We start from the raw sequence: 26,470 nt of genomic DNA, 5'->3' as shown, positions 1-26,470 counted from the left end.
GTCTTGAAGTGAGACCAGGCAGGTTGAGCGAAATATTCTTTATTATCGATAACAAATGCTCGAACTACCACGTACCTAGTCAAGAATTAACGATTAAAGCTCCTATCGATGCAAGGAGCCACCAAATGGCAGTAATTAAGGCACGTTGCCATGCAGTTCTTGGTACAATAGATATGCTTTTGAACCAGATGGGAACCTCAGATTGAAGATGGATACAGTTATTACAGAAAAAACTATTTCCTCCACAAAGGGAACGAAGAATGAAGGTGAATAATCTCAATCGTAATTTGTCAAAGTCATTTGCAAGAATAATTAGGAAGCACACTTGCTGGAAATCCAGAGTTCTCACCCCTAAAATGGTTGTTAGTGCTTGAAGATTTGGAACCTCCAGGATTATCAATTGATTTATGTTCAGTAAATTATGGTACAGTTCATAAATGATACAGGTGAATGATGGAACAGGTTTAAGGGGTTGAACACTCTATTCCTATTTCTACATTTCGAGTTATTTGCAGCTGCTTTATAACTCCATACTTAAAGTAAATTACAGCAAGGGGAATGAATTACTTATAGCTACAAGAGTAGTTCACAACCAATAAACAAACAACACAGATGGACATTGGTTTGATATGTTGGGCTAAATGCAGGGCCAGATTTAGATGAAGAGAGGCTCAAAGCTATTTCACTTGTGAGCCCCTTCCCCCCATCCCAATCCCCCACCCCCATGACTAGAGGACCATGACTACCCGACAGTGACTGTGTGACACTTTTAGATCCTACTGTATGTTGTCATTAAACAGTTGGTTTTAAAATACATATTGGATTCACCGCTGAGCAGGCGATGCCTTACCTGGATCGCCGTTTGAAGCTCTGGGGTGTTGGGCCTGCTGCTTCAACATCAAGGAGCTGTGGTTTGCGGAGCTACCAGCCTTGGGCTGCACTGATTTAAACATTGTGGAGCCCTGGGATCCCTTTGCTGAGGGTCGCGAGCATGAATCTCCGCCCTGCTCAGCCTGTGGACTTCGGGTGGTGCGGGAGGGAAGGGAAGAATTGACCAGGGAGTTGCGGAGGGAGCGGTCTTTGCGGAAAGCAGACAGGGGGGGGGGGGGGGGGGGGGGGGTGGGGGAGATGGGAAGATGTGGCGAGTGGTGGGGTCACGTTGGAGGTGGCAAAAATGAGGGAGGACTATTTGTTGTATGTGACGGCTAGTGGGGTGAAAGGTGAGGACCAGGGGGACTCTGCCCTTGTTATGAGTGGGGGAATGGGGAGAGAGAGCAGTATTACAGGGAATGGAAGAGACCCTGGTGAGAGCCTCATCTAAAGTAGGGGAGGGGAACCCCCGATCCTTGAAGAAGGAGGACATTTCCGATGCCCTGGTGTGAAACACCTCATCCTGGGAGCAGATGCGGCGTAGACGGAGGATTTGGGTGTAGGGGATGGAGTCCTTACAGGAATCAGGGTGGGAAGAAGTGTAGTCCAGATAGCCGTGGGAGTCAGTGGGTTTACAGTGGATGTCGGTCAGAAGTCTATCACCTGCGATGGAGATAGTGAGGTCAATAAATGGTAGGGAAGTGTCGGAAATGGTCCAGGTGTATTTGAGTGCCAGATGGAAGTTAGTGGTGAAGCGGATGAAGTCAGTCAGTTGTGTGTGGGTGCAGGAGGTAGCACCAAAGCAATTGTCGATGTAACGAGGTCAGGGATGGGGCCCTGGTATGCCTCGAACAAGGATTGTTCGACGTACCCGACAAATAGGCAGGCATAGCTGGGGCCCATCTATGCGTGTGCCCATAGCTACGCCTTGTATTTGGAGGAAATGGGAGGAGTCAAACGAGAAGTTATTGAGGGTAAGGACCAACTCCACTAGGCGGAGGAGAGTATCAGTGGACGGGTATAGGTTGATTTTCCGGTCGAGGAAGAACTGGAGGGCTTTGAGACCATCCTGGTGGGGGATGGAGGTGTAGAGTGACTGGACGTCCATGGTGAAGATGATGGGATGAGGGCCTAGGGAATGGAATACCCGGAGGTGACGGAGAGTGTATGATGTGTCTTGAACATAGGTAGGGAGGGATTTAACCAGGGGGCGTAGGATGGAGTCAAATATGTGGAAATTAGTTCGGTGGGGCACGAACAGGCAGAGGCAATGAGTTTACCAGGACAGTCAGGTTTGTGGATTTTGGGGAGGAGGTAAAATCGGGCCATGCGGGGCTGGGGAACGATGAGGTTGGAGGCTCGGGGGGGGAGGGAATCGGAAGTGATGAAGCCAGTGATGGAGCTAGAGATAGTGGCCTGGTGCTCGTCTGTGGGGGTCATGGTCCAGGGGTAAGTAGGAGGAGGTGTCCGAGAGTTGGCGCGTGATCTCAGCCTTCTAGAGATCGACGCGCCAGACTACCACAGCACCTCCCTTGTCGGTGGGTTTGATCACCCAGTCTGGGTTGTTGTGGAGTGAGTTGATAGCTGTACATTCAGGGGGGGAGAGATTGGAGTGAGACAGGGGAGTGGAGAAGTTGAGGTGGGTGATGCCCCGCCGGCAGTTTTGGATAAAAAGGTCTAAAGCCGGAAGATGGCCATGAGGGGGGGTCCACGAGGAGGGGGTTCGTTGGGAGACGGGAAAAGGGATCATCAATAGGGGGCAAGGACCTTCCCATGGAAGAATGCTGTGAGGCGGAAGCGACGGTAGAAGAGCTCCAAGTCGTGGTGGGCGCGGAACTCATTGAGGTGGGGACGGAGCAGGACAAAGTTAACGCCTTTGCTGAGGACCGACCGTTCGGTGTCGGAGATGGGGAGGTCGGGGGATGGTGAACACACGGCAAGGATGGTGGTTGGGGCTGGAGGAAGGCAGGTGAGTGAACTGACGCCGAGGCGATATCTGATGGGGGGGGGGGGGGGGGGGGTTGGTCAGGGGGTAGGTGGGTATGAGGACTGTAGTGTGGGTGGGGAAGAGCAGGGGTCACATAGTTTGAGGGGGATGGGGAAGACCCAGTGGACCAGCCACTGAGGTTACCAGGGTTGGGGAGACTGGCACTAGGACCCAGTGCAGTCAAACCAAGGGGAGTGGGAGTTAGCAGCGTGGAAGCTTCAGGCCCAGTGCTGAGTCCGGGCTCCAGGCAAGGCGACGGCGGTGGGCTGCTGGAGGGAGGTGGAGTGGCGAGGGTCGGCGGACCCGATGGTAGGGGTCCGCAGGCAGAAGATTCGGGGTCGGCGGGCGATGCGTGGGAGGTCCCGGAGGGCGGATGGTCGGTGGGGCGGCGCAGATCGGACAGCCCGGTCAGGCGACGAGGTGAGTAGGGTGCGTTGCGGCAGCCATGTTTGGAGATCCCCGGTCCGCCGCAATGTTCGGTAGGTCCGAACCGGCGGCGATGTTGGATGGGTCCGTTGCGGTGGCATTGTTTGGTGGGCCCAGTGCGAGGTGTGTCGGCCAGGTGAGGATGCGAGGTGGATAGGCCCCCAGTGTGGATTGGAGGTGAATAGGCCCCCAGTGCGGATTGGAGGTGGGTAGGCCCCAGTGCGGATTGGAGGTGGACAGGCCCCCAGGTGCAGCGGCTAGATTCGGCTGGGGGAAGGGTTAAATAAACTACATACCTTTTGCTTTGTCCTGCACTTCCAATGATCCAAGGATCTGTGGAGCAAATTCCTCTCCACAACAAATATATACCTCACCTGCATTTTAATCCCTCTCCCCCCACCACCACCAAAGCCTCCGGAATCGCAAGCACAGCGACACCGATGGTAGGGTTTGTAACAACGCCACTATCTCAAAAGTTTAACACACCTTGGTGGAGCGAGCAGAGCCGCCCCTAGATCTCGAGGCCCTAAGCTTAAGCATGTCTAACTTATACGTAAACCCGGCCCTGGCTAAATGATGCTTGTCTGAAGCCAGTGATTCCTGTTTGCAGGCTGGCTTGCTTCTGACCTCTGCCTGAGTAATGTATGGTGGAGATCCTAGGACCAGCACACCAACCACCCAGTCAACACTTAATCTAGGCATGGAGCACAAACAGACAGCGGGTGGATGCCCTGAGCAACAAACCCTCAATTTCATATCAGGAATGGTTGGTCTAAATATTGTTATCCATTCTTTAAATGGCATCACAGACCTTGACTAATGCTGGTAATGATGGTAACTGATGGTGAGTGGTTTAAATTTGTTTAAATTCGATCTTTATGGTTTACTTGACTATATTAATATTACCAGTAATATTTAAAAGAAATTAACAAAAAATAGCCAAAAGGCTTATTCAGCCATGGTGTCAAAAACACCACAAGGACTTTTGAAGGGTCTTCTGATTTTCTGCCTGAGGCACAGTCGCTCTTCACAGCTTGCACTTTTGCAGGATATGTGGCAGCTGGACTTTGACATTGATTGACAAAGTGTAGCTGCAAATAGTAAGTGTCACTATAGCCAAAACATGGGAATGAACTAGGGTAGATCGCTGGATCAGGCATAATCCAGCCCATTACATGCTGGTGTATCCAGCATGTGAATGCAGGCATAGCTGAAGTATAACTACACAGACACTTAGCTTTTACAGCCTCCTATAGAGAATAAAATACTGTATCTGATAATTTTATCAAAAGTGCACACTGTCGCAACCTATTTTTTTGCTTTTTTTTATAGTTTAGATTGACTTTGTGTTTCCACCATTTTCTGCTTTTATTACAAAATATTACTTCCCAGATCAAAATTACACAGCAATAATGTTTACCTGCTCGTGGCTTTCTTTTAGAGTTGTCTTCAGCCATCCATACATATTCCTCTGTAACTGTGCCTGGGGAAGAGTCGGAAACATTAATTAGGCATAACCCAGCAGAATACCAGATCCAGCAGGAAGCACTCATTAAAACAGCATGTTTGATTCTTTCCAACTCTGGCCTATTTGCTACCATATTACCAAGTTGATTAGACCTAATAATACATTTTAATACCATCATTAATCTGATTAATACAATAATCATTGATTGTGAATAGCACTATTTTGGTTGGACTGTATGAACATAAAGCCATGTATATATACATTTCTGTAGGTGTACCATTCCAATTTTTCTATGAGGAATCTTTAAAATCTGTGACTCAGAATATGAAAGATACTTTTTGAAGAGGCTTCTTAGTCATAAACATACAACTGTTTCGAAATATACAGAGGCATCTAATTTAGAGACACAATATTTTGCAAAGGTTATATTTCCTGCTGTGCAGACATACTGTAAGATTGTTTTTGCATGAAAGCAAGGAACTAAACAACAAAGGCTTAATGCCAATTGAAGCATTCTAAGAAAAGCAAGTCTTCGTAAAATCTTCGTAAAATCATGGAAGAAATATAAAATTAAAATTTACACACAAGGCTGTTGTTATTTTTCTGCCTGTTTTATTGATATAATTTGCATCCTGAAGTTCAAATATAAAATAAATCTGCTTGTCATTTGGGATATGCAAATATTTGTATAGGTGCACTTAATGGTGTGTCACAGGCATTAAAGTTCGGTTTTATATCAAAGTCACGTGAGTGACTACGTGAAGACCCCGCCAGCCCGCATGTGCGTCAATACGTTGACGCATGGTGCGGGAGTCGGATCAGTTTGAAACTGCTCTGGCAGGTAAGTTAATTTTGTTTTCAGCGGGCCGCTGCTGTACAGTGGGCCCGGAGTAGCTGACAGGCGCAGCTTGTGCAGCTGCCACCGTTGGAGTTCCAAACGGGAGCAGGTGGCCGGATTTGGAGGCCGCCTTGGAGGCTCCATAAGGAGCTAGGATTCGATATTGCGGCTGCCGGCGTTGGAGCTCCGAATGGGAGTATGCGGCCGGCTGTTCTGCTGAGTTACAATCACTAATGGTCTAACCTTTGGTTTCTGATTCTGCATTTGCAGCAGTGAAGATGCTGGATAAAAGTGATTCAGGAATTTCTCTATCATATGAAACTTTGATATTGGTATTAGCTTTATTATTGTCAGAGGTGGGAGCTCTGACAATAAAAAAACTAAGTTAATTCGGCACTTAAGTGTATTTGGTGCTTACAGGTACAGCAGGCAGTGAAGAAAGCTAATGGAATGTTGGCCTTCATAACAAGAGGATGTGTAGGAGTAAAGAGGTTCTTCTGCAGTTGTATAGGGCTCTGGTGAGACCACATCTGGCGTATTGTGTACCGTTTTGGTCTCCTAATTTGAGGAAGGACATCCTTGTGATTGAGGCAGTACAGCGTAGGTTCAAGAGATTGATCCGTGGGATGGTGGGACTGTCATATGAGGAAAGATTGAAAAGACTAGGCTTGTATTCACTGGAGTTTAGAAGGATGAGGGGGGATCTTACAGAAACAGATAAAATTATAAAAGGACTGGACAAGCTAGATGCAGGAAAAATGGTCCCAATGTTGGGCGAGTCCAGAACCAGGGGCCACAGTCTTAGAATAAAGGGGAGGTAATTTAAGACTGAGGTGAGAAAAAACTTTTTCACCCAGAGAGTTGTGAATTTATGGAATTCCCTGCCACAGAGGGCAGTGAAGGCCAAGTCACTGAATTAATTTAAGAGAGTTAGATAGAGCTCTAGGGGCTAGTGGCGTCAAGGGATATGGGGAGAAGGCAGGCACGGGTTATTGATAGGGGACGATCAGCCATGATCACAATGAATGGCGGTGCTGGCTCGAAGGGCCGAAAGGCATCCTCCTGCACCTATTTTCTATGTTTCTATGTTTCTATGGTGTGAAAGATCTGATTGGCACGAAAAGCTACCACTGATATTTTGGACATATCATATACTGATGTTATGGACTATTTCAGTGCTCATAATTTCAGTGCCATTTAAGAGCACTGAAATATATTCATTGTAAAAACAAAGGGCAGATAGCCCTCTTGTGCAAGGCTAGACACCACCTTGAAAGCTACATGCTGAATGACAACTATACAGGTTCTTGATGCAAAAGGCAACAATGATAACAAAAATCCACAAAGAAGGTTATACGACATAGAAGCTGAATGAGCAGAGTGAAGAGAGAAGATTAATTTATCTGTGGACACAATGAAAAATGCAGCAATACTAAAATTAATGTGAAAGTTAATGATTAGTTATCAGTTCTGACGTAAGGTCATTGATCTGAAACATGAGCTTCTTTTTTCTTTCCACAGATGTTGCTGACTTTCGATCATTCGTAGACATGGTTCAATATTATGCCAGGGTTCTGCCAGACCTCTCTACCGTACTGACACTGATGAAATAATTGCTAAAGAAGGAAGAACCACACAATGGGGAAAGGAACAAGAGATTGTATGACAAAGGAACTACAAAGGGACGACTTTGATTTGGTCCTGGTACAACAATAAAAGAGTCACACACTAAAGCTTGATTGTGAATTTTCTAGTCAAGGACTGGGCAGCACAGTGACGCAATGGTAAAGTTGCTGCCATACAGTGCCAGAGACCCTCGTTCAATCCTGACTATGGGTGCTGTCTGTACGGAGTTTGTAAGTTTTCCCTATGACTGCATGGGTTCTCTCCGAGTGCTCCAGTTTCCTCCCACACTCCAAAGACATGCAGGTTTGTCGCTTAATTGGTTTTGGTAAAATTGTAAATTGTCCCTAGTGTGTAGGATACAGTCAGTGTACGGAGTGATCGCTGGTCGGCGTGAACTCGGTGGGCTGAAGGGCCTGTTTCCACATTTTCTCTAAAGTCTAAAGACATATTTTATTCAAAGCCAGTATATGTAACATCCAGGAAAGGGACATAACCTTCTCATAGCACAGACTAACTAGGAGAAAGAAAAGTGAATTACACTCAATTAAAGAGACAAAGGCATTCATATTTGGTATCATAAAAGTTCCACCATTCCTTGTTAGGCATGGATCAAAACGCATGTTGGCCAATCTTGGACCCAAGCCCACAATACCTCAAGAATATAGTGGTGGGCCAACTTTCTGTCCCAAAATGACAATGATATTGAATATCAATTAACTAAATAGAATGGTTCAGCAGATGAATTATCAACATTGGCTGATCAATCACTGATGGAGACACTGTACATTTAAAGCAACCCTAAGATCTGCAAAAGATCTTACTGTCACAGTGATGGAGACAGTGGAATTGACAGAGAGAATTCGACATTAAAGCAAGTACTTGAGTACTGTTTGAGTGGCAGGGCTGACAAATGTTTGACATTACAAACTCACCACAAATCAATACCCTCCTAGCAATGAAGCGAACAGTGGAAAAACTTAATTCTAAGCAGTTTGCAGCTTTGCCATCACTAACAGCACTAACAAAGATCTGGAAGAACGACCCACTGAAAATACCACTCCAAATATGAAGTGGTGCAGGATGCCATTCTATTCTGTCCACCAAGATTAGTTTGAGGATGGTATGGATACATTCATGGTGTTAGCAGACAGCTATTCATTATGGAGGGTAAAGCATCTAATACCTCTAAATCCTGTATAAAAACACATATTTATTTGGGTAACGTATAGCATTACTGAAGAAGGGTCTCGACCCAAAACATCACCCATTCCTTCTCTCCACAGATGCTGCCTGCCCCGCTGAGTTACTCCAGCTTTTTGTGTCTATCTTCAGTTTAAACCAGCATCGGCAGTTCCTTCCTACACATATAGCATTACAAGTTCATTGTATTCAATAATGTTTCAGAATTCCATTCATTTCAATTTGAATAGTTTATGAAAAAACAAAGCGTGGTAAATGATAGGTGGAAACAGATGAGAGTTGATTGGCAGACGGGTGGAGATCAGGACAAGGACTCGAGGTGAAAAGGGTGTCAGATAAGAAAAGAAGAGGAGGAGTGATATGTAAACCCGGAGGGAGCGATTTGGGTGGGAGGGGATAGAGGGGAGGGAAAGGAGGGGGCATCAATTGAAATATGGGTCTCAGTGATCGGAGATAAGCATGTGCGGTGGGAGGAGCTGGGGACTGTGGTGATGGAGGAAAAAAAGTGCACACTGAGGTGGGTGGGGGACAGGACGAAATGAGGAGAGTGTTACTTGAAATTGGAGAATTCAATGTTCATGCTGCCAGGTTATAAGCGCACGCCTAATGGTTGGGAGCCGCGACTCCATTGCCGCCAGATCAAATAGGGCCCACAGCAACGGTAACACCGAGTCCAGCCACACCCATACCGACATCACCGGTACTTTCTACCTCCCCAGCTGATCCTAGGCTGGGCCACTGACTTCACCGGATCCTAGTTCCTTCAGCCCTTCCCCACCTGCAGTTCGATGCTGCCAATTCCCTCAGCTTTCCCGACTGCCTGCAGGTCTCAGCCATTGACTATTCCCTGTCCTACTGCTCCTTGAGCCCCTTCAGACCAGGGCCCTTAACACCAACATTGCTGGGTCCCAGTGCCAGACTCTAATGCTAACCATGGCAATTCCCAAATCCCTACCCCTATGCCACTCCACAGACCCCTCTCTGTTCTGAGTTAGCCTCCTTTCTCCACAGTACCTCCCCTGAGGTCTCCTCCCACCACAACTGCCCTCCTGTATATAACTCCAGCCCCAAACCGTATTGTGTTTCCATCATTCCCCCTGACCTCCCCCTCTTCAATGCTAAATGTTCTGCATTCAGCAATGGTCTTTGTTTTCATGTGCCCATGCCTCAATGCGTTCTGAGCCCTCCATGATGTTGAGCTCCTCAGTTGCCTCCGCCTCCAATCCAATTTCTTTGTCAAGGAGTTCTCAACATCCACTGATGACCCCTTCTCCTATCTCTAACACTCCACCTCCTCCTGGACTTCCCAGCCAGCCTACTGTTCCCTTTTGACCTTTTCATCTCCAACTGCAGCTGTATCTCCCTCATTGTTAATCATTCTGAAACAGAGAAAAACATAGCAAAGCAGATCAGAGAAGCCAGATCAGTCCTTACTCTGAAAGATTAATTCACTTATGTTCTACTGAGCAATAGATCAATACTGCAATCCTTGACAACACATGCTCCTACAGAAATGCTGCTGTTCATAAGACCCAAGGTGTACCTAGGTATGATGCAGAAAGGAAGGTGTCCAAAGCAGGAAGATACAAAGCAAACCTTGAGTATTGAAAGCAATGACAGAAAAAATCCCACTACCTCAGATATTACTGTGTTCTCCACATTTCCATTAATTTCCCCAGATACTACCACTTACGCAAACACGAGGGCAATTTACAGTGGCCAATAACTTACCAACCCACCCATCTTTGGGTTGTGAGAGTAAATCAGAGCACCCAGAGGAAGCCAATGCTGTCACAGGGAGAGCATACAAACTCCACACAGACAGCACAAGAGGTCAAGATTGAACCTGGATCACTGGAGTTGTAAAGGACCAGTTCTACTAGCTGCGCCATTGAGCTACCCAATAATGTAATAAACGAGCATTCAGGTATAATTGTCATATAGGCTGTGTTTACCAATCTCACCACCAAATGAAAAGGTTGTGGTTTCAAATTACACTCCTGAGAACTGAGCACATGGATTAGTCTGATATTCATTTTAGGAAGTGCCATGATATTGACGATGACTTGTGTAATGAGTCGAGTCAAACACATACCAGGATACAACACATGTATATTAAATGTACTTACAGAATCTGTCTGCAGGACATAACAGTTCCTACCAGCACTGAATGGTGTAGGCAAACTCTCGCTAATATAAAACACATATTGGGTGGAGCAATTACTAACAAGCACTACAATTGGCTAGTAGGAAATAACCAGTCTACATCTTTCCTTGTAGAAACAAAAATAAAGCATCGGTACACAGAAACATGGTGGCTAAGCAATATAGGTAGCGGAACGCTAATAACGCATATGGGGAAGTTTATATAGTTACACCAAATTACCGTATCTAATGGGTGGCCTGCTAACCCGTCCGGCAAGTGTGCGGTACGAATCCGCTTCACCTCTTTTCACCAGAGAAGATACCCGGGAGGGAATGGGAGATGTGACCGGGGACCCGACGGGACAGGGAGGTGGTGAGATTGGCGAGCCAGGCGCCGAAAGCGGCGGGGAGACCGCAGTGGAAATGGTCTCTAATAGTGGAGCAGCAGGACCGGTTGTGGGAGGGAATACAAAACGTGAGACATTTGGATATGGAGTCGCTGGATGCGTTTCCTTCACTGGAAGGATATTTTGACGGTTACGTCTGTAAATGGTTCAGTCCGCTTCAACCAGATAAGAGCGCAGATCTTTGGCAGAGTCGTAGATGTGACCCAGGCAGCCATAGCCCTTGTTGGTCTGGAGGCGAACCACCTGTCCACTGGTGAGAGGTTTAAGTGGCTTACTGGATTTGCCAAAAAAACATTTCTGTGTATCGCGTTTGAATTGTAGTTGTTTCTGGACCGCAGGCGGAGAACGAACTTGTGGCTGCAAAAGCTGCTGGGACACAGGCAGGGGAGCACGGGTTTGGCAAGACATCAGCTGCTGGGCTGAGGAACCCAGTATGGGATCCCTTGCAATGTTCCTTGAATTGAGCAGGTCTAGGTAAACGTCCGATTTTGCAAGGCATGAACGCTCCATTAGTTATTTTGCGCTTCGGACGGCTCGTTAGGCGAGTCCGTTGGACTGCGGGAAATTAGGGCTGCTGGTGATATGTCGGAAGTCTCATCGTTGCGCAAAGTTTTTGAAAGACTGGCTGGTGAACAGTCTGCTGTTGTCAGACAGAAGATGTGCACGGGAGCCGTGCATGGAGAAGTGGCACTGCAACTTCTCGATAACCGCTTCAGATGTAATGGTTTGGAGTAGATCGATGTTGAACCAGCCCGAATAAGAATCAACAAGAACCAGATAGTGTTTCCCATGTCATTCGCATATATCGGTGGCTAACGTGGACCATGGGAGAGGGTGAACCGGGTGCGGCTTTTGTAGACGGCGCAGACTTCAGTTTTGTTACATATGTACTTGGTCATACCAGGCCAGTAAAACATGCTTTATGCCCGTTGTAGGGTTGCCTCCAGGCCAGGGTGGTCCCTGTGGATGGCGTTGAAGTACTCGTCCCAGAGAACAGCTGGGACAACTGTCTTGTAGCCCTTAACTATAATCCCGTCCTATTACACCAGTTCGTCGCAAACCGGATGGGCAGATCGCGAGCAGGGGGGTTGTGTTGTTTATCCAGCCAGCCACGCCGGATGACTGCAGACAGCAATTGTAAAGTCTCGTCAGCAGCCATGTGTTCGGCTGGCGGCTCCAGCAATTACTAGGAACATCCGATACCTTCATTACTGAGAACTGGTCCTGTTCAGAGAGTTGTTGTTAGATGGTTTTGCATGGGGCTCTTGATAGCATGTCAACTATGTGCATGTCCTTGCCTTTCTTATAGACAATGCTGAAATCAAACCGCTGCAGCTGCATAATCATCCATTGTAGGCGGGCTGAGGCAGCGTGAATGGGTTTATTCAAAATAGTGACCAGTGGCTATTGATCAGTTTCTATAGTCACAGATTTCCCAAAAATAAAGTCCTTGAATTTTGTGCAGGCGAAAACCACAGTGAGCAATTCATTTTCGATCTGGGTGTAACGTAGTTCAGTGTCAGTTAGTGTGTGAAAGGCATAAGAAACGGGCTTGCAGTCGCCACCGGTAGTGGTTTTCAGGCAAGCAGCGCCAATTCCATACTGGGACGGATCGCAGGTGAGCGTCACTGGTAACTCCAAAGCAAAGTAGGAGAGAGTAGGTGCGCTAGCCAGCTGCAACTTGAGAGTGTCGAAAGCTCTTTTGGTGCTGCAGATACCAGGACCAGGTCTTTGTGTGTCAGTTCCCACAGCAGATATGTCGCTGAGGTTGGGAATAAATTTTCCCAGGTAGTTGACCATTCCAAGAAACCTTTGTAGGCTCGCAACGTCAGTAGGAACCGGCATCTCGTTGATAGCTGCAGTTTTTGATGGGTCTGGTCTGAGACCATCACTTGTGAAAACATGTCTGACGTAGGTAACTTCTGGGACTCGAAACTTGCATTTCAGGGGATTGAGTTTGAGCTGAATGTCTTTGGCACAGTCTAGTACTTTCTTCAGATTAACATCATGTTCAGCCAGGTTGCGTCCAGAGATGTGAAAATCATCAACAATGATGGCGCATGGATACTCAGCAAACAATTGTTCCATCGTACGCTGGAAAACTTTGCTGGCGGAGTTGATGCCAAAGGGCATTCTCAGGAATTTGTAACGGCCGAAGGGGGTGCTGAACAGAGTAAGATTGGACGAGCCTGGGTCCAGTGGAATCTGCCAAAACGAGCTTCTGGCATCTTGAACAGAGAACACTGATGCGTTGCCTATTTTAGCAGGAACTTCCTCGACTGTTCGCATTGGGTAGTGCGGGCGTTTGATAGCAGTGTTGAGATCTCTGGGGTTTATGCAGATACGGATCTCCTCCTTGGAGGAGTGGGTTTGAATCCCACTTCTGACACCATGTAATGAGTCGAGTCAAACACATATCAGGACACAACACATGTTTATTAAATGTACTTACAGAATCAGTTTGCAGGACATAACAGTTCGTAGCAGCTACTCATACTGAATGGCGTAGGCAAACTCTTGCTAATATAAAACGCTTATTGGGCGGAGCAACTACTAACAAGCACTACAATTGGCTAGTAGGAAATAACCAATCTACAACTTGCTTCCAGTGTAGTGCTTTGGATTCTGAGGCTTCTGATGAGGCTCGTGTGGATTCTTCCTCCTGCACAATCTGTGGAAGAATCCACATGGCCCTCATCAGAAACCTCAGCATCCACAGAATAGTTTGTGAGGTGGTGTGGTTCTTCTGCTGTTGATGCAGGGCTCCAGTGTGTTCTTGATGCCTGGACTGAAGATTCTCAATACCATCCCAATGCACATTCTCCAAGCCGATTTGGACTAGAGGCTCCCAGGTCTCAGCACGAACGTTGCATTTTTTCAAAGAGGCTTTATGCACCATTGAACCTTTTACTCAGTCTGCCTAATAATCCCCTTCCACTGACAGAAGCTTGGATTAGTGAGAGTTTGATATCATGCATGTGAATTATGTGGCCTGCATAATGGAGTGCAATAAGGGCATCAATGCTGCTGATGTTGATGGGGAGAGGCCACTAATGTTAGGTCGCTTATTCCTACTGAATTTGAAGATTTTGCAGAGACAATTTGGTGGTGTCTTTCCAGAGATTTTGCAGTCTCACTGTAAAATTTTATTATTGGACGGCAATGTTGTGCAGTGGGGACAAGACTTTTGTCTCGCAGGTATTCAATGTAAAGTCCTAGTGAATGTTTCAGTGAATGAGTCGGCAGTGCCTTGGAGTTCATCCTCTGAGCACTAGCAAATAAAAATGTCATTCCCATACTGAAGCTTGATCACTGAGGTTCAGATAACACTTGTTCTGAGGTGTAGCTTCTGAGGTTGAACAGTTTCTTATTAGTTCTAAAGATTAGCTCTACTCCCACATGAACCTTGTTGGAAGCAAGTAACAACACTACAGAAAGAAAGATTGAGGGAAATGTTAGAGCAATGGTACAAGCTTTGTCTGACTCTGATCTTCAATGAGATTGACTCTGCTGTACTATTATATGAGCATGGGTGCATGGCATCATGAAGTATTAAAGGTTAATACATGAAGGTTTATGTGGCCATTTCCAAAGGTATTTCTCCACAGTACCTCCATACAGATAGAATAAAAGCTTTAGCAAAGTTGAAGAAGGTCAGGTACAGTGGCCAACCTTGTATTTCTCTTGGAGATGTCACAAGGTGAAAATCATTTTCACTGTCTCTCGAAGGGTAGAATCAATACTGTGATTCCAGGAGAAGCTGTTAGATCGCTGAAAGTAAGCAGCTGATGAGGATCCATATGATAATTCATTGATCATTTCGGAACATGGTTGGGTGAAAAGTTGGGGTAGTAATCCATTGTTGTAGTTGCAAATGAAACACCAAAATGTTTTTAGCCATTGAAATAGATTTGATTATTGTTGTAATGTTGGAATCACAGTCACTAATTTATGCACAAAAAGTTCCATAAATAGCACAATTGAGTGACAAGATTGCTATTCATGAAACTGAGACAATTTTTGCAAACTCTGACATGGAACCTTCCACTACATTACTCAGAACAAGACGAATGGTGTTCTCCCAAGTTTCCATTCTAATACTAAACCTTCAACAACATTAATACATCTAATTATCTGGTCTTCATCATATTGGAACTTTATGTGTTCAAATGAGCTATTGTACTTTCAACATAACAAAACTAATCAAATCTATTTCATTGCATATGAAATATTTTGATGTCTCTTGAGGTTGTGAATGCTGTAATTATATGACTGAAGGCTGAACAAAACCTTCATCCTTAATGACTTCTTCACCTCACGTGGATTGGACTTCCTACTGATCACAGAAACCTGGCTTAATCCTGGTGTGCTTGCTCCACTCGTGGAACTCTGTCCTGATACCTGTAACTTTTTCAGTTTGCCTAGGCTCTTCGATCGCGGTGGGGACCTATCCACTGTGTTTAAGAAATATTTCAACTGCCACCTTCTGAAAGCTGATCATTTCTCCAGTTTTGAACATCAACTAATCACATTTGGCCTAATCTGTCCACTTTTAATTGTTCTTGTGTATCGCCCACCAAAAACGCATAAGGGCTTTATATCGCAATTTGGTGATCTTATCGCTAGCTTGTTGCCCAAATTTGACCGGGTCCTGATTCTTGGTGACTTTAACATCCATGTCTGCTGACCCACAAAGACTCTTGTGAGTGAATTTATGAACCTGGTTGAGTCCTTCAATCTGACTCTACTCACCACTGGACCCATGCACAGGCTTGGCCATATACTAGATCTGGTGCTTTCGTCTGGTCTCCCATTTTGTAATACAGAAATTATTGATGCCCGTCTGTCTGATCATAGTGTAATTATATTCGATGCATCTCTGCCTTTCTCTCGCTCAAAATCCTATCTCCCTGCTCGCTACTCCCGCTATGTAAACTCTTCGACTGCCAGTAAGTTCTCTGAGGCTCTCATAGCCGCCCCCGACATGTGCACTATTGAGGTGCCTCCCCTCCATCCCTACATACTTGGAGCTTGTTACAGAGGCCAGTTAATCCACAAACCTCCATCTCTTGAGATGTGAGAGGGAAACGGAGCACCCGGAGGAAACCCACACGGTCACAGGGAGAATGCGCAATTTCCACACCGACAGCACCTGAGATCAGGATCAAACCTGGGAGTCTGGCATTGAGGCAACAATTCTACAAGCTGCGCCATTGTGCCGTCCACAATTTTATAGACTTTTGTAGTTAAGGCTCTGAGTACAATTGAATCACAAGTATACTCTCAGACATACAAAGTACAATTGGAAGTCCCAGACAACAGGCTGGCCATCTAGCCAGAAATTGGCATGCTTCCATTTCATAGGATGAGAACAACCTATCAGGTATTGGCATCTTATCTAAAAAGTAAATAAACTTGATGTATTTCAGGGAAATTCTTCCACCTGATCTCTGCCGGTTTTCAGAATTTTTAAGACTAATGCCTGGAAACAAAGTTGTAAACCATTATTGAAGCAATAGTATATCATCTATGTCCAGGAATACCGGAGTGTTGTGAAGTTCATAGGTTAATCTACCCTTCATATCTCCCCTCAAAAGGTGAAACAGTGCATTGACAATATCCATGATATCAGTATCCAATATCCAAGGTGCAGAGGTGCAGAGTTGCTGCCTTACAGCGCCGGATACCCGGGCTCGATCCCGACTATGGGTGCTGTCTGTATGGAGTTTGTACGTTCTCCCTGTGACCTGCATGGGTTTTCTCCGAGATCTTCGGTTTCCTCCCACACTCCAAAGATATACAGGTTTGTAAGTTAATTGGTTTGGTAAATGTAAAAATTGTCCCTAGTGTGTGCAGGATAGCATTAATATGCGGGGATCGCTGGTCTGCACAGACCCGGTGGGCCAAAGGGCCTGTTTCCATGCGGTATCACTAAACTAAATAAACTAAACTAAATGTTAAATGTATCCAGCTCTTATCAGTTATGGTATTTATTTTCCAGCACAACTACCAAAATTTATATCATCGGCATTTGGACCTTAGATTGATATGCAGAATAAGGAAAGATCCAGATGTCCTCTCTATTGTTAAAGTGTAAGAGAACTTTACAGAGAAACCAAAAGGTGTTGCAGATGCATTAGCATGATTGGCTGTGTTTGTGTTACTGTTTGATGATTGGCTGAAGTGTGAAGCCTTGTTTGAATTGTTTATACTCCCCAGGAGAGTGTTGCATTACTTGGTTGATTGACTTCCTTCCAGAAGCTTCTGTAGAAACATTGTAATGGGGTGCTTTGTAAATATATGGCTATATATTTCCTATTCCCTCTCTACCCATCAGCAATCTTGGAACTGAACTCTGTCTCGGGAGCGGGTTATGGGGAAGGAGGGGGGGTGGGAGACAGTGTTAATTTATGTAAATGTGAATCCATGGGTGGGTTTGGGGAGGGAAGGAATGTAAAAAGTATGAGTATGTGAATGTTTGAAGTTCTTTTAAATGGAGAGACACAGTAATCTCGTTGTATGTGACACATGCAATGACAATTCGGAGTGGCAGCGCGGCTCTGGCTGCAGCGGCTCACCGGCAGTCCCGTTGTCTTTGTGTTTTTTATGTTGTTTATTTTGTTTGGTTAGTCTAGTTTTTTGGTTTTAGCTTGTGTTTTGGGGGGGGGGGGTTGAAACGGGGTTTGCAGTCTCTCCCTGCGGGGGAATGCGACCTTTTTGTCGTATTCCCCTTCTCTGCCTCCGTCTGTGCTGAGGCCTAATGGAGCTGACGACCTCGAGGCTCCGGAGGCAGAGCACCGTCAGGACTCGCCCTGAGCTCGCTCCCGTGAGGGTGGTCCGGCTCAGGGCTGGAAGAGGTTGGGACGCTCCCGTGAGGGCGGCCAGCCCGAGGGTGGAACGAGGCTCCCGTCGGAGCGGCCGAGCTCGGGAAGGTGCGGCGCTCGCAGCCCGAGGGAGGTTCGGCGCCCAAGTCGGGGCAGCCCAGCCCGGGGAAGAAGCGACGCCCAAGTCGGGGCGGCCCGGTCCGGGGGAGAAGCGACGCCCAAGTCGGGGCGGCCCGGTCCGGGGGAGGTTCGGCGCCCATGTCGGGGCGGCCCAGCCCGAGGCTGAAGACGGCGCAGTACTCACGTGAGGGTGGCTGGGACGGTGTTCTGGCGGCGGTGGCCTGAGTCCGGGGTTCGGCCGCGGGCCAGCAGCTGCTTCTGCAGGATTGGTGTGCGGCAGCTTCAACCATCCCGGGCCGCGGTGTTTGAGCCGCGGGACTGTTCTTAACATCGCCCGGGGGGGGGGGTAGCGCAGAGGGAGAAGAGGAGGGAAGAGACTGCGACCTAAGACTTTTGCCTCCATCACAGTGAGGAGATGCTGAGTGGACTCACTGTGGTGGATGTTAATATGTGTTTATTGTTGTTTTATTGTATGGTATTATATGTATGACTGCTGCAATTTTGTTCAGACTTCGGTCTGAATGACAATAGGCTATCTATCTAAAGCATTCTGATTCTGATTCTGAAGCAGGGTCCCGATGCAAAACATCACTTAGACATTTTGCCTCTGCAGATGCTGTTTGATCTGCTGAGTTCTTACTGAATTCTGTTTTTGTTGTTGATTGCAGCATTTGCAGTAGAATTTGTCTTCCAAGTCCTTTGGGGGTTCTGCAAGGATAGTGCGAGGTGTTTAGGAACAATAAAAAGATGCATAATTACAGGAAGAAAAGAGCTGAGATAGGTAAATAGAAAATAATATTTAAAAAATGGGGAAATAACAGTGATGGACGGAACATTCTCCTTTGATCTCTTGTTGCTGAGCATTTTCACCACATTTGTTGTAACTGCAAATAGATTCACCTTTTTAAGATCAGAGCAACATGACAAAGGATCTTTCAGAGGCTTTTTAATCATTTTATTATAATCCAATATAATCTGAAATAATTCTCCCAAATGCCTAGTTAAATAATTTACAGCCACTCTTCCATGATCCCAAAATATCCTGTTCTTGTAAGCATTGTTTAAATTGGATAGATTATCACATCTCAAAACCTATAATATCCATGATTTCCATATCTTTAAGGTCTCAGGTTCGTAACTATTCTTAATCTTCTATTAAAGGAAATATGCCACTTTTACGTGACCTTTTGTGATCTAAGGACATCACAGAGCACTTTATTTGTAATGAAGCACTTTTCAATTGCACTCACTGTCATAATGTAAGAAATATAGTCGCTAATTTGCAAACGATGAGATCCCACACAGACAGATGTGTTAATGACCAATTAATATGTTTTATCTTGGTGTTGATTGAGTAATAATTATTGGCTTGGGCACTGGTGATAACACTACTCTTTTGAAATGATAGCTTTTTGCATCCACATTAAGAGAATAATCCAGATGACGTCAACTCCAACAGCCAACACACATCATTGAGAGTGGCAAAATAGATTGTGATGATCAAGTTTCTGTGATGTGATTTCATCTAATGGGACATGGACAACCATGAGAAGATTTACTTCTGGGACTGCTTTAACTCAGTAAGTATTTTCACTCTTGGATAATCTTGCCAATCCTCTATTTCCAACCATTTACATCTATTTGAAAAATTAAATTGCTAAAATTTAGCCTATTTACTGGCTCTAAATTGTATTAACCTGAAGTTATCTAAAATATCAGAAGATCTATTTGCCTTCAGTGACAATAGAGAAATGGCTTCTTCCCCTTTACTGGCAACAAATTTCTCTTTGTTTTGCTACTGTGGAGTTTTGGAACTTCCCTCTCATTTTTCTGTTAATATCTCTTTTTTTTGCACTACTGTGGGCTTTTGTGAACCTCCCGTGAGCATACATTTTTGGAGGAACTCAGTTCAGGCAACAAAGGAAAATGAACAGACAATGATTTGGGTCTGGACAACTTCTTCAGATTCATGGAATAGAGGGCCAAGTTTGTGTTTTACATTATTTATTGTTCTACTTGTTAAATTAATTATCACATTCCAAATCTTTTCTCATTGCAAAAATTGTTTTGTTTTCCAACACTGAAAAATAACTCCTTATCTACTTACTAATTGGAATTTTCCACTCCTACTGTAAATTCAATTTAATACAGTTTTTGGAATGTGATCACTTGACAGATGCACAGCATATGAAGAAGTGTCTCTGCATGTTAGTCAAATCCAGCAGTGGCAATCTGTTCTGACTGCCATCTCTTGGAATGCGCCCAAAATAATCACCAACATTAAGTAAGTTTTACATTCATTTTATGTGATACGTCATCAAGATTAACTTTTTCATTATACAATATTGATATTTTTTCTTTGTCCAAATTTGCTTTCAGTAAGAAGAGGATGTTCCATTAACTCTTAGAAGTCCCAACCACTGCATTGAAATGCTAAAAACTAACTGTAACTTTGAAAGGAACAGTAAGAAAAGGATACTCCTTCCATATCCGACAATGCTTCATGTCAAGGCCAACACTGATTTCAGTAAATATAACTATTATCGGAACACTGTTTTATTACTGGTGAGTCTGTTACACAACTTGAATTTTAGATACACAGGCAGTAATCCTAAGTATATACGTAACAATGGAAAATAGAGTCCTGTATAATTGAATACAGTTTGGAGTATCACAGATTCTTCCCCAGAACTGGTGAAGGGTCTTTGTCCTGAAACTTTAATTCTGTTACTCCTTCACTGGATGCTTCCTAACCTGCTGAGCTTTTCCAGTATTCTCTACTTTTAATCCAATGATGAGTATCGCAGGTTGGAATCCCATTTCTGTAATTTTCATTTTAGCATGCATGACTCACCACTTACATCCCATGGAGAAGCAGGTCATCTCATCCACAAGAAAGTCTGCGTCATCATTAAGATGGAGATCCCAGTCAGATTCTGCAAACTCACTTCAGGTAGACTCCTTCAAATGATTAATCTACCTGGCATTGCTTCAAGCCCACCTCACTTAAACCCTAATAAAATCCTCATCACCTCCAACAAATTCTTACCCAATCCGTCCTCTACCTACCAACCTGCCGATCTAATCTGCATCTACAAACTGGTCCTTCTCCTGATCATCAATATACCTTTGGTTATTAATCCCCCATTTCCCTTGACTATCAAATGGACAAGGACAAAGGACAAGGACATTTATTGTCACATACACCAAATGGTGTAGTGAAATTTGTCTTGCCATGCCTCTGACTAATGAACGTTTTGACCCACTGACTAATGAACAATTTCTACCATCTGTTTGGCCCCTGGGGCCAACTCTGGCCCCTGCCCACTGCAAACCTTTGCCTGACGCATTGCCACGTTTCACAACATGGTAGACTATGAACCAGGTACTAATAAATAGAATTAGTATAGAGAGGACCTGATAGTTGGCATAGTTATCATGGTGGGTCAAAAGGCATGTATACGTGCTGTATACTTGTATGAGAACAGCCTTCCTTCTATCTGACACAAGCCACTTCACCTCTACATACATCCTTTCCTGCAAATAGTTCTGGGCCTGCCTCCAGACTTGTATTGAGGATAATGTACTAAGGATAGGTCTAAGTAGACACCCATATCACCCATTCCTTCTCTCCAAGAGATGCTGCCTGTCCTGCTGAATTACTCCAGCATTTTGTGTGTACCTTCGATTTAAACCAGCATCTGCAGTTCTTTCTTACACAAGGATAGGTCTTTCTTTGTTTAGAACCTATTCCGTGGTTCAAGACAAACTGGGACATAAAATCCTACTAGTTTTTCAATTAGCAGAAAAGATTTGTTATCGATTGGCATGCATCTACATGAACCAAATTTTGTCCAAGGTTATTTTTCAAGGACCGTAAGATTGTAAATTCACAAATTTAACAATTTGTTGCTGAAGAGAAATAGATAAATTTGCCTTGGCTTTGAAGAAGATCTTTGTATTTTCATTAGCCTCAGGCGAGGTCCAGGAGAAATATAAACTAATATTGTTCCTTTATTTAAGAAGGAAAGTAGACAAAATCTAAGAAATGACAGCCAGTGAGACTCACATCAGTGATTGGGAAGCTATTGGAGAGGTTTCTTCAGGGTAGGATTTCCTCTCATTTGAAAGAGGGTGGGTTAATTAGGGACCTTAGCATGACTTGTCTGCAGCAGGTCATGTCTTACAAACTTGATTGAATTTTTATAGGAGGTGATGGTGGTGATTGATGAGGGAAGGGAAGTAAATATTGTCAGCATCTGTGCCGAGATCTCTGTGATTTGTGAGATATATAAATAACTTGGATGTATGTGAATGGGTTGGTTTGTAAGTTTACAGATGACACCAAAATTGGTGGAGTTGCTGACAGCAAGGAAGCCGATATAGATCAGAATCAGAAATGGCAAATGGAGGTTAATCAGAGCAAGTGTGAGGCTTTGTACCATGGTAGATCGAAAGTAAGGGGAAAGTATACAGTTAATAGCAAGACCCTTAACAGCTTTAATGTATAGAGGGATCTTGAGTTCCATGTCCACAGCTCGCTGTAAGTGGCAGCGTATGGTATGCTTGCCTTCATTTGTCGTGGGACTGAATATAAGAATCAGGAAGTCATGTTGCAGCTTTATAGGACTTTGGTTAAGCTGTATTTGGATAATTGTGTACAGATCTGGCTTTAGTTACAGGTTTACCAGCATGCTACCTGGATTTCAAGATATTAGCTGTAAGGAGAGGTTAGGCAAACTTGGATTGTTTTCTCTGGGCCATCAGAGGCTGAGTGATGAGGAGAAGAGTATAAAAATTATGAAAGACATAGATAGCGTAGAGTCAGAATCTTTTGCACAAAATGGAAATGTCAATAATTGGAGGGCATAGCTTAAAGGTGAGAAGGGTGAAGTTTAAAGATGTGAGGCCAATTTTTACACAGTGCTGAGTGCCTGGAATGCGTTGTATGGGGTGCCCATGGAGGCAGATATAATAGGGGCATTTAAGAAGCTTTCGGATAGGTGCATGCAGGAGAAGGAGAGTTTTGAATCACCTGCAGGCAGAGGAGATTAATTTAACTTGGCATCATGTTCAGTGTGGACAGGTAGTCCTTGGGGTCAGTTCCTGTGCTCTACTGTTCTATTTTGAAACAGATTACCAAATAGCCCTCATCTTCCAGATCGCTTCCTATTGTCTTCATCAGTTTTCCTGTTCCAGTCTGACTTTCCATTCCCTTGTTCCTGCTCAGCTTACTGCCTGTCAATTTGATAATGTCAAAAGTCATTCGGGAAACAAACTTGGATTGTGCAGAGTGTCGAGGAGGGCAGTTCAAATGAGAAATCGCAAGAAATATTCACCATATATGGAATCATATTTTCCATGTTTTCATCATTTATCTGTACACAGAGAGGAAGGCTATTTCGGACCTTGAGAATGCCGATTCACGGAGCAATCCCATTCCTTGCTGATGGTGGGAAGTTGTTACATTTGGGACGAGGGTTATCTGCTGGAGAACATGGTGGGAGTCTGGTCACCAAGAGCTTTCAGGAGCTGGTGTAGATCCTTCAGCTATTGGATGCCACAATAAATATTCCTTTACATTGTATTTTTCTTTAAAATTGAATTACATAGCTGGCAAAAAGAGATGCTTTGCAATTCAAATCTTTCTATCATGGCAGCCGGACCTGCTGAGTGTTTTTAATATTTTCATCTTTTGTTTTAAAGTACCGGAATCTATAGTTTTTTTAAATTTTGTTCCAAATGAACATTTATACAAATGGTCAGATTTAAAAATCGGATCTAAAATTAGCTATTTTATGTCTAAAACCAGCTTTTGTTGAACATCATTGTGAGCTCCTGCAATAATCATGCTGGTCCTTGTGTATTATGCTCTGTAGTATGTGCTTTATAATCTATCATATCTCAATGTGGCAATTATCTTCCTTCTCCATTCCAATCAATCTCTATTTGTGGTAAATGCAGCAATAATTTCAGATACCTAAATGTCAACATCAGGATATAATTGTGGGATATGTCTCATTACTCGAATCAAGGGATATTGGAAGAAGGCAGGCACGGGTAATTGTTCTTGGATGATCAGCCATGATCACAATGGATGGCGGTGCTGGCTCGAAGGGCCAAATGGCCTCCTCCTGCACCTATTTTCTATGTTTTCTATGGATTACTGCCAGAGTGTTTTATGATATTTTAAAGACCTTGTTAAAGCTTGTATTGAAATTCACAACAAAACCCACCAGGCAGTTCAATCCACGATTAGCATGTGAATATTGGATGAAACTGCCAACATCTTGTCAAACTAAATTTAAAGTTTTATACAAAATATGTATTTTACCCAAAAATTAGTGATAGAAATTGAAGTGGATATTACACATGCAAAAGTGGGCTGGGACAAGAAAGGGGATTCCACTTTCTGAATGATAATGTCAGAGATGGCATGGTATTTTACTTTCAGAATTATTTTTAAGTCTACATGATGCAAGTTGTCTGGTAGCAATTGGTGTGCCATGGTACTCCACATGGCATTCAGTAAATGGCTGGAAGAATCAATGGGGGCTAGATTAGTAATAAGGAATAGAAAGATCGGAAATATTGTGAGGTAAAGGAAAAGGTAGTGGTGAATTTAGAGGCTGTGGTTTGGATGAAATCAGAAATTGGAGACTGGGGATGAGGTCAAGTGAATGGTGATATCCATTCTTGAAACTTTGGATTTAAAATATTGGGTTGAAGCTGATGGTGCAGTTGTTGGAAGATGACATGCATGTGCAGTCATTCTTCAAATAGTTTTCAGATCCTGAAGTTGATCAATTGTAATAATCTTCTACTAACCTACTGTAACTTTCAGGAGTTTCTAGGACCCTGTGTATAGAGGGCGTCATTTATTTTCTCCACTAGGACATCCAAAATTCAGGGTGTCTCCATGTATCCCTGCTCCACCTGTCCCTAGTTTACCCCCCGTATTGCAAAAGTGTAGAAATAGTAAGAAATCTTATTTTAAAAATGAAGCTATGGTTAGTGAGAGTGACTCTCAAACTTGTATTATGTAACTTATGTTAATAGAGTTAGTAATACAATTGGTGCTGGGTTTGACGCTGAAACGTTATGTTGAGGTGCACGTGGACAGATTGGAAGTGCAACCAGTACCTGGTCAGATTGGCACAGTTCCAGCATAATTTAATCTCTCCCCCACAGAGATTAATAATGGAGTATTAATGACTAAGGATACATCAAGGAAAAGTAATGTTAAAGTAGAAGGTTTTAGTTTTATCTGAATTCATAATAGATATTTGAATTTATGCCATAGAGATGCAATCATCAGTGAAGGACTTTATAAAAGAAGGAAGGTCAGACGCATGATCGAAAAAAGGCCAGGACTGGAATTTCAACACTAAATAGTACAGAAACTTTAAGCAAACCCTGCAGTGTGTAAGTGTGGTGCAAAAGAGAAAATGGCCTCATTGCAGGCAGTTCAAATGAATGCATTTGGATAGAGATTAGAAACAAGGGGGGAATCTCTTTACTAAGGGTGTACAACAGGCTTCCTGACAATAAGCAGGAAATAAAGGAACAGATATGGAGGTAACTCACAGTGGTATGAGAAATTGGGTTATGGTGGAAGAGTATTTCAATTTACATAATATTAATTGAACAAAACACAAAGTGCCAGAGAACCCAGCAAGCTCCTCGGTTGATTCTTCAGTCTGAAGGGTCCTGTCCCAAAATGTCACATGTCCATTCCCTCCCCAGATGTTTCCTGACCAACTATGTTCCTCCAGCACTTTGTTGAAGATTCCAGCATCAGCAGTTTCTCATGTCTCCAATATTAAATGAGATCACGTTACTGTGAAAGATGTCCAAGAGAGCATTTTGTAACAGTACGTAGATATTCCTACAAGATAAGGGGAAATAATGGATTTAATGCTTGGAATGGTGCTGTGGTTGAAGTGTCATGGGGAGAAATATGATGAAAATTCTCCCATTAAGATCCTGAATTGAGGCAAGGCTGATTTCAATGTGACATGATAAGACCTGGGAGAATTTCCTGCATGCAAGTCTATATCCAACAAGTGGAAGTCATCTAAAAGTCAAAAACTGAGAGTTCAAGGCCAATTTAAGGGTGAACGGCAAGGATATCAAGAAATATCAAAGGTTTCATAAAGAGAAAAAAGGAAGTATGGCAGATGTTGAGAACAGAATATGGGGGAGGTCTATCGAGATCATATAAAGAAGTTGGAAGGACAAAGGGCAGGCACAAACAATCATGGCTGGACAGAATAACAAAAGCACCAGACCATTTTGTAAATCAAGAGTAACAAGAAAAAGAAGAGGACCATTTATGGACTAAATGGGTAATCTTTCCTTGGAGCCAGAGGACTTCACTGAGGTCTTAAATGAATACTTTTCATTTGCATTCACTAAGGATAAGGACATTGCAGTTGGGCAATTCAGGTAAGAGGTGGTGAAATTCTAGAACAAGTTATCATGAACAAGGAGGAATTAATAGATGGCTTGTCAGGCTTGAAAATAAATTCCCCAGAGTCTGAGATGTATCTCAGGAAG

General features: G+C 44.0%; 1 protein-coding gene across 4 annotated transcripts in view; it reads right to left on the bottom strand.

Annotated features, from left to right (window-relative positions):
- LOC129698886 (uncharacterized) overlaps positions 1-26,470 on the bottom strand; it is a 393,480-nt gene that overhangs the window by 122,113 nt on the left and 244,897 nt on the right. For all 4 annotated transcript variants that reach the window (XR_008723743.1, XM_055638273.1, XM_055638275.1 and 1 more), the window contains one exon: positions 4,704-4,766. Coding sequence is in view for 3 of the 4 variants with exons in the window: in XM_055638273.1 (XP_055494248.1) it covers positions 4,704-4,766 (63 nt within the window). In the remaining variant the exon portion in view is untranslated. The remainder of the gene's footprint in view (positions 1-4,703; positions 4,767-26,470) is intronic.

This window comes from Leucoraja erinacea, chromosome 7, assembly GCF_028641065.1.
Source record: "Leucoraja erinacea ecotype New England chromosome 7, Leri_hhj_1, whole genome shotgun sequence".
Classification (NCBI taxonomy): domain Eukaryota; kingdom Metazoa; phylum Chordata; class Chondrichthyes; order Rajiformes; family Rajidae; genus Leucoraja; species Leucoraja erinaceus.
Note: the sequence above shows the minus strand (reverse complement) of the source record. Positions and strands in the feature narration are given on the sequence as shown.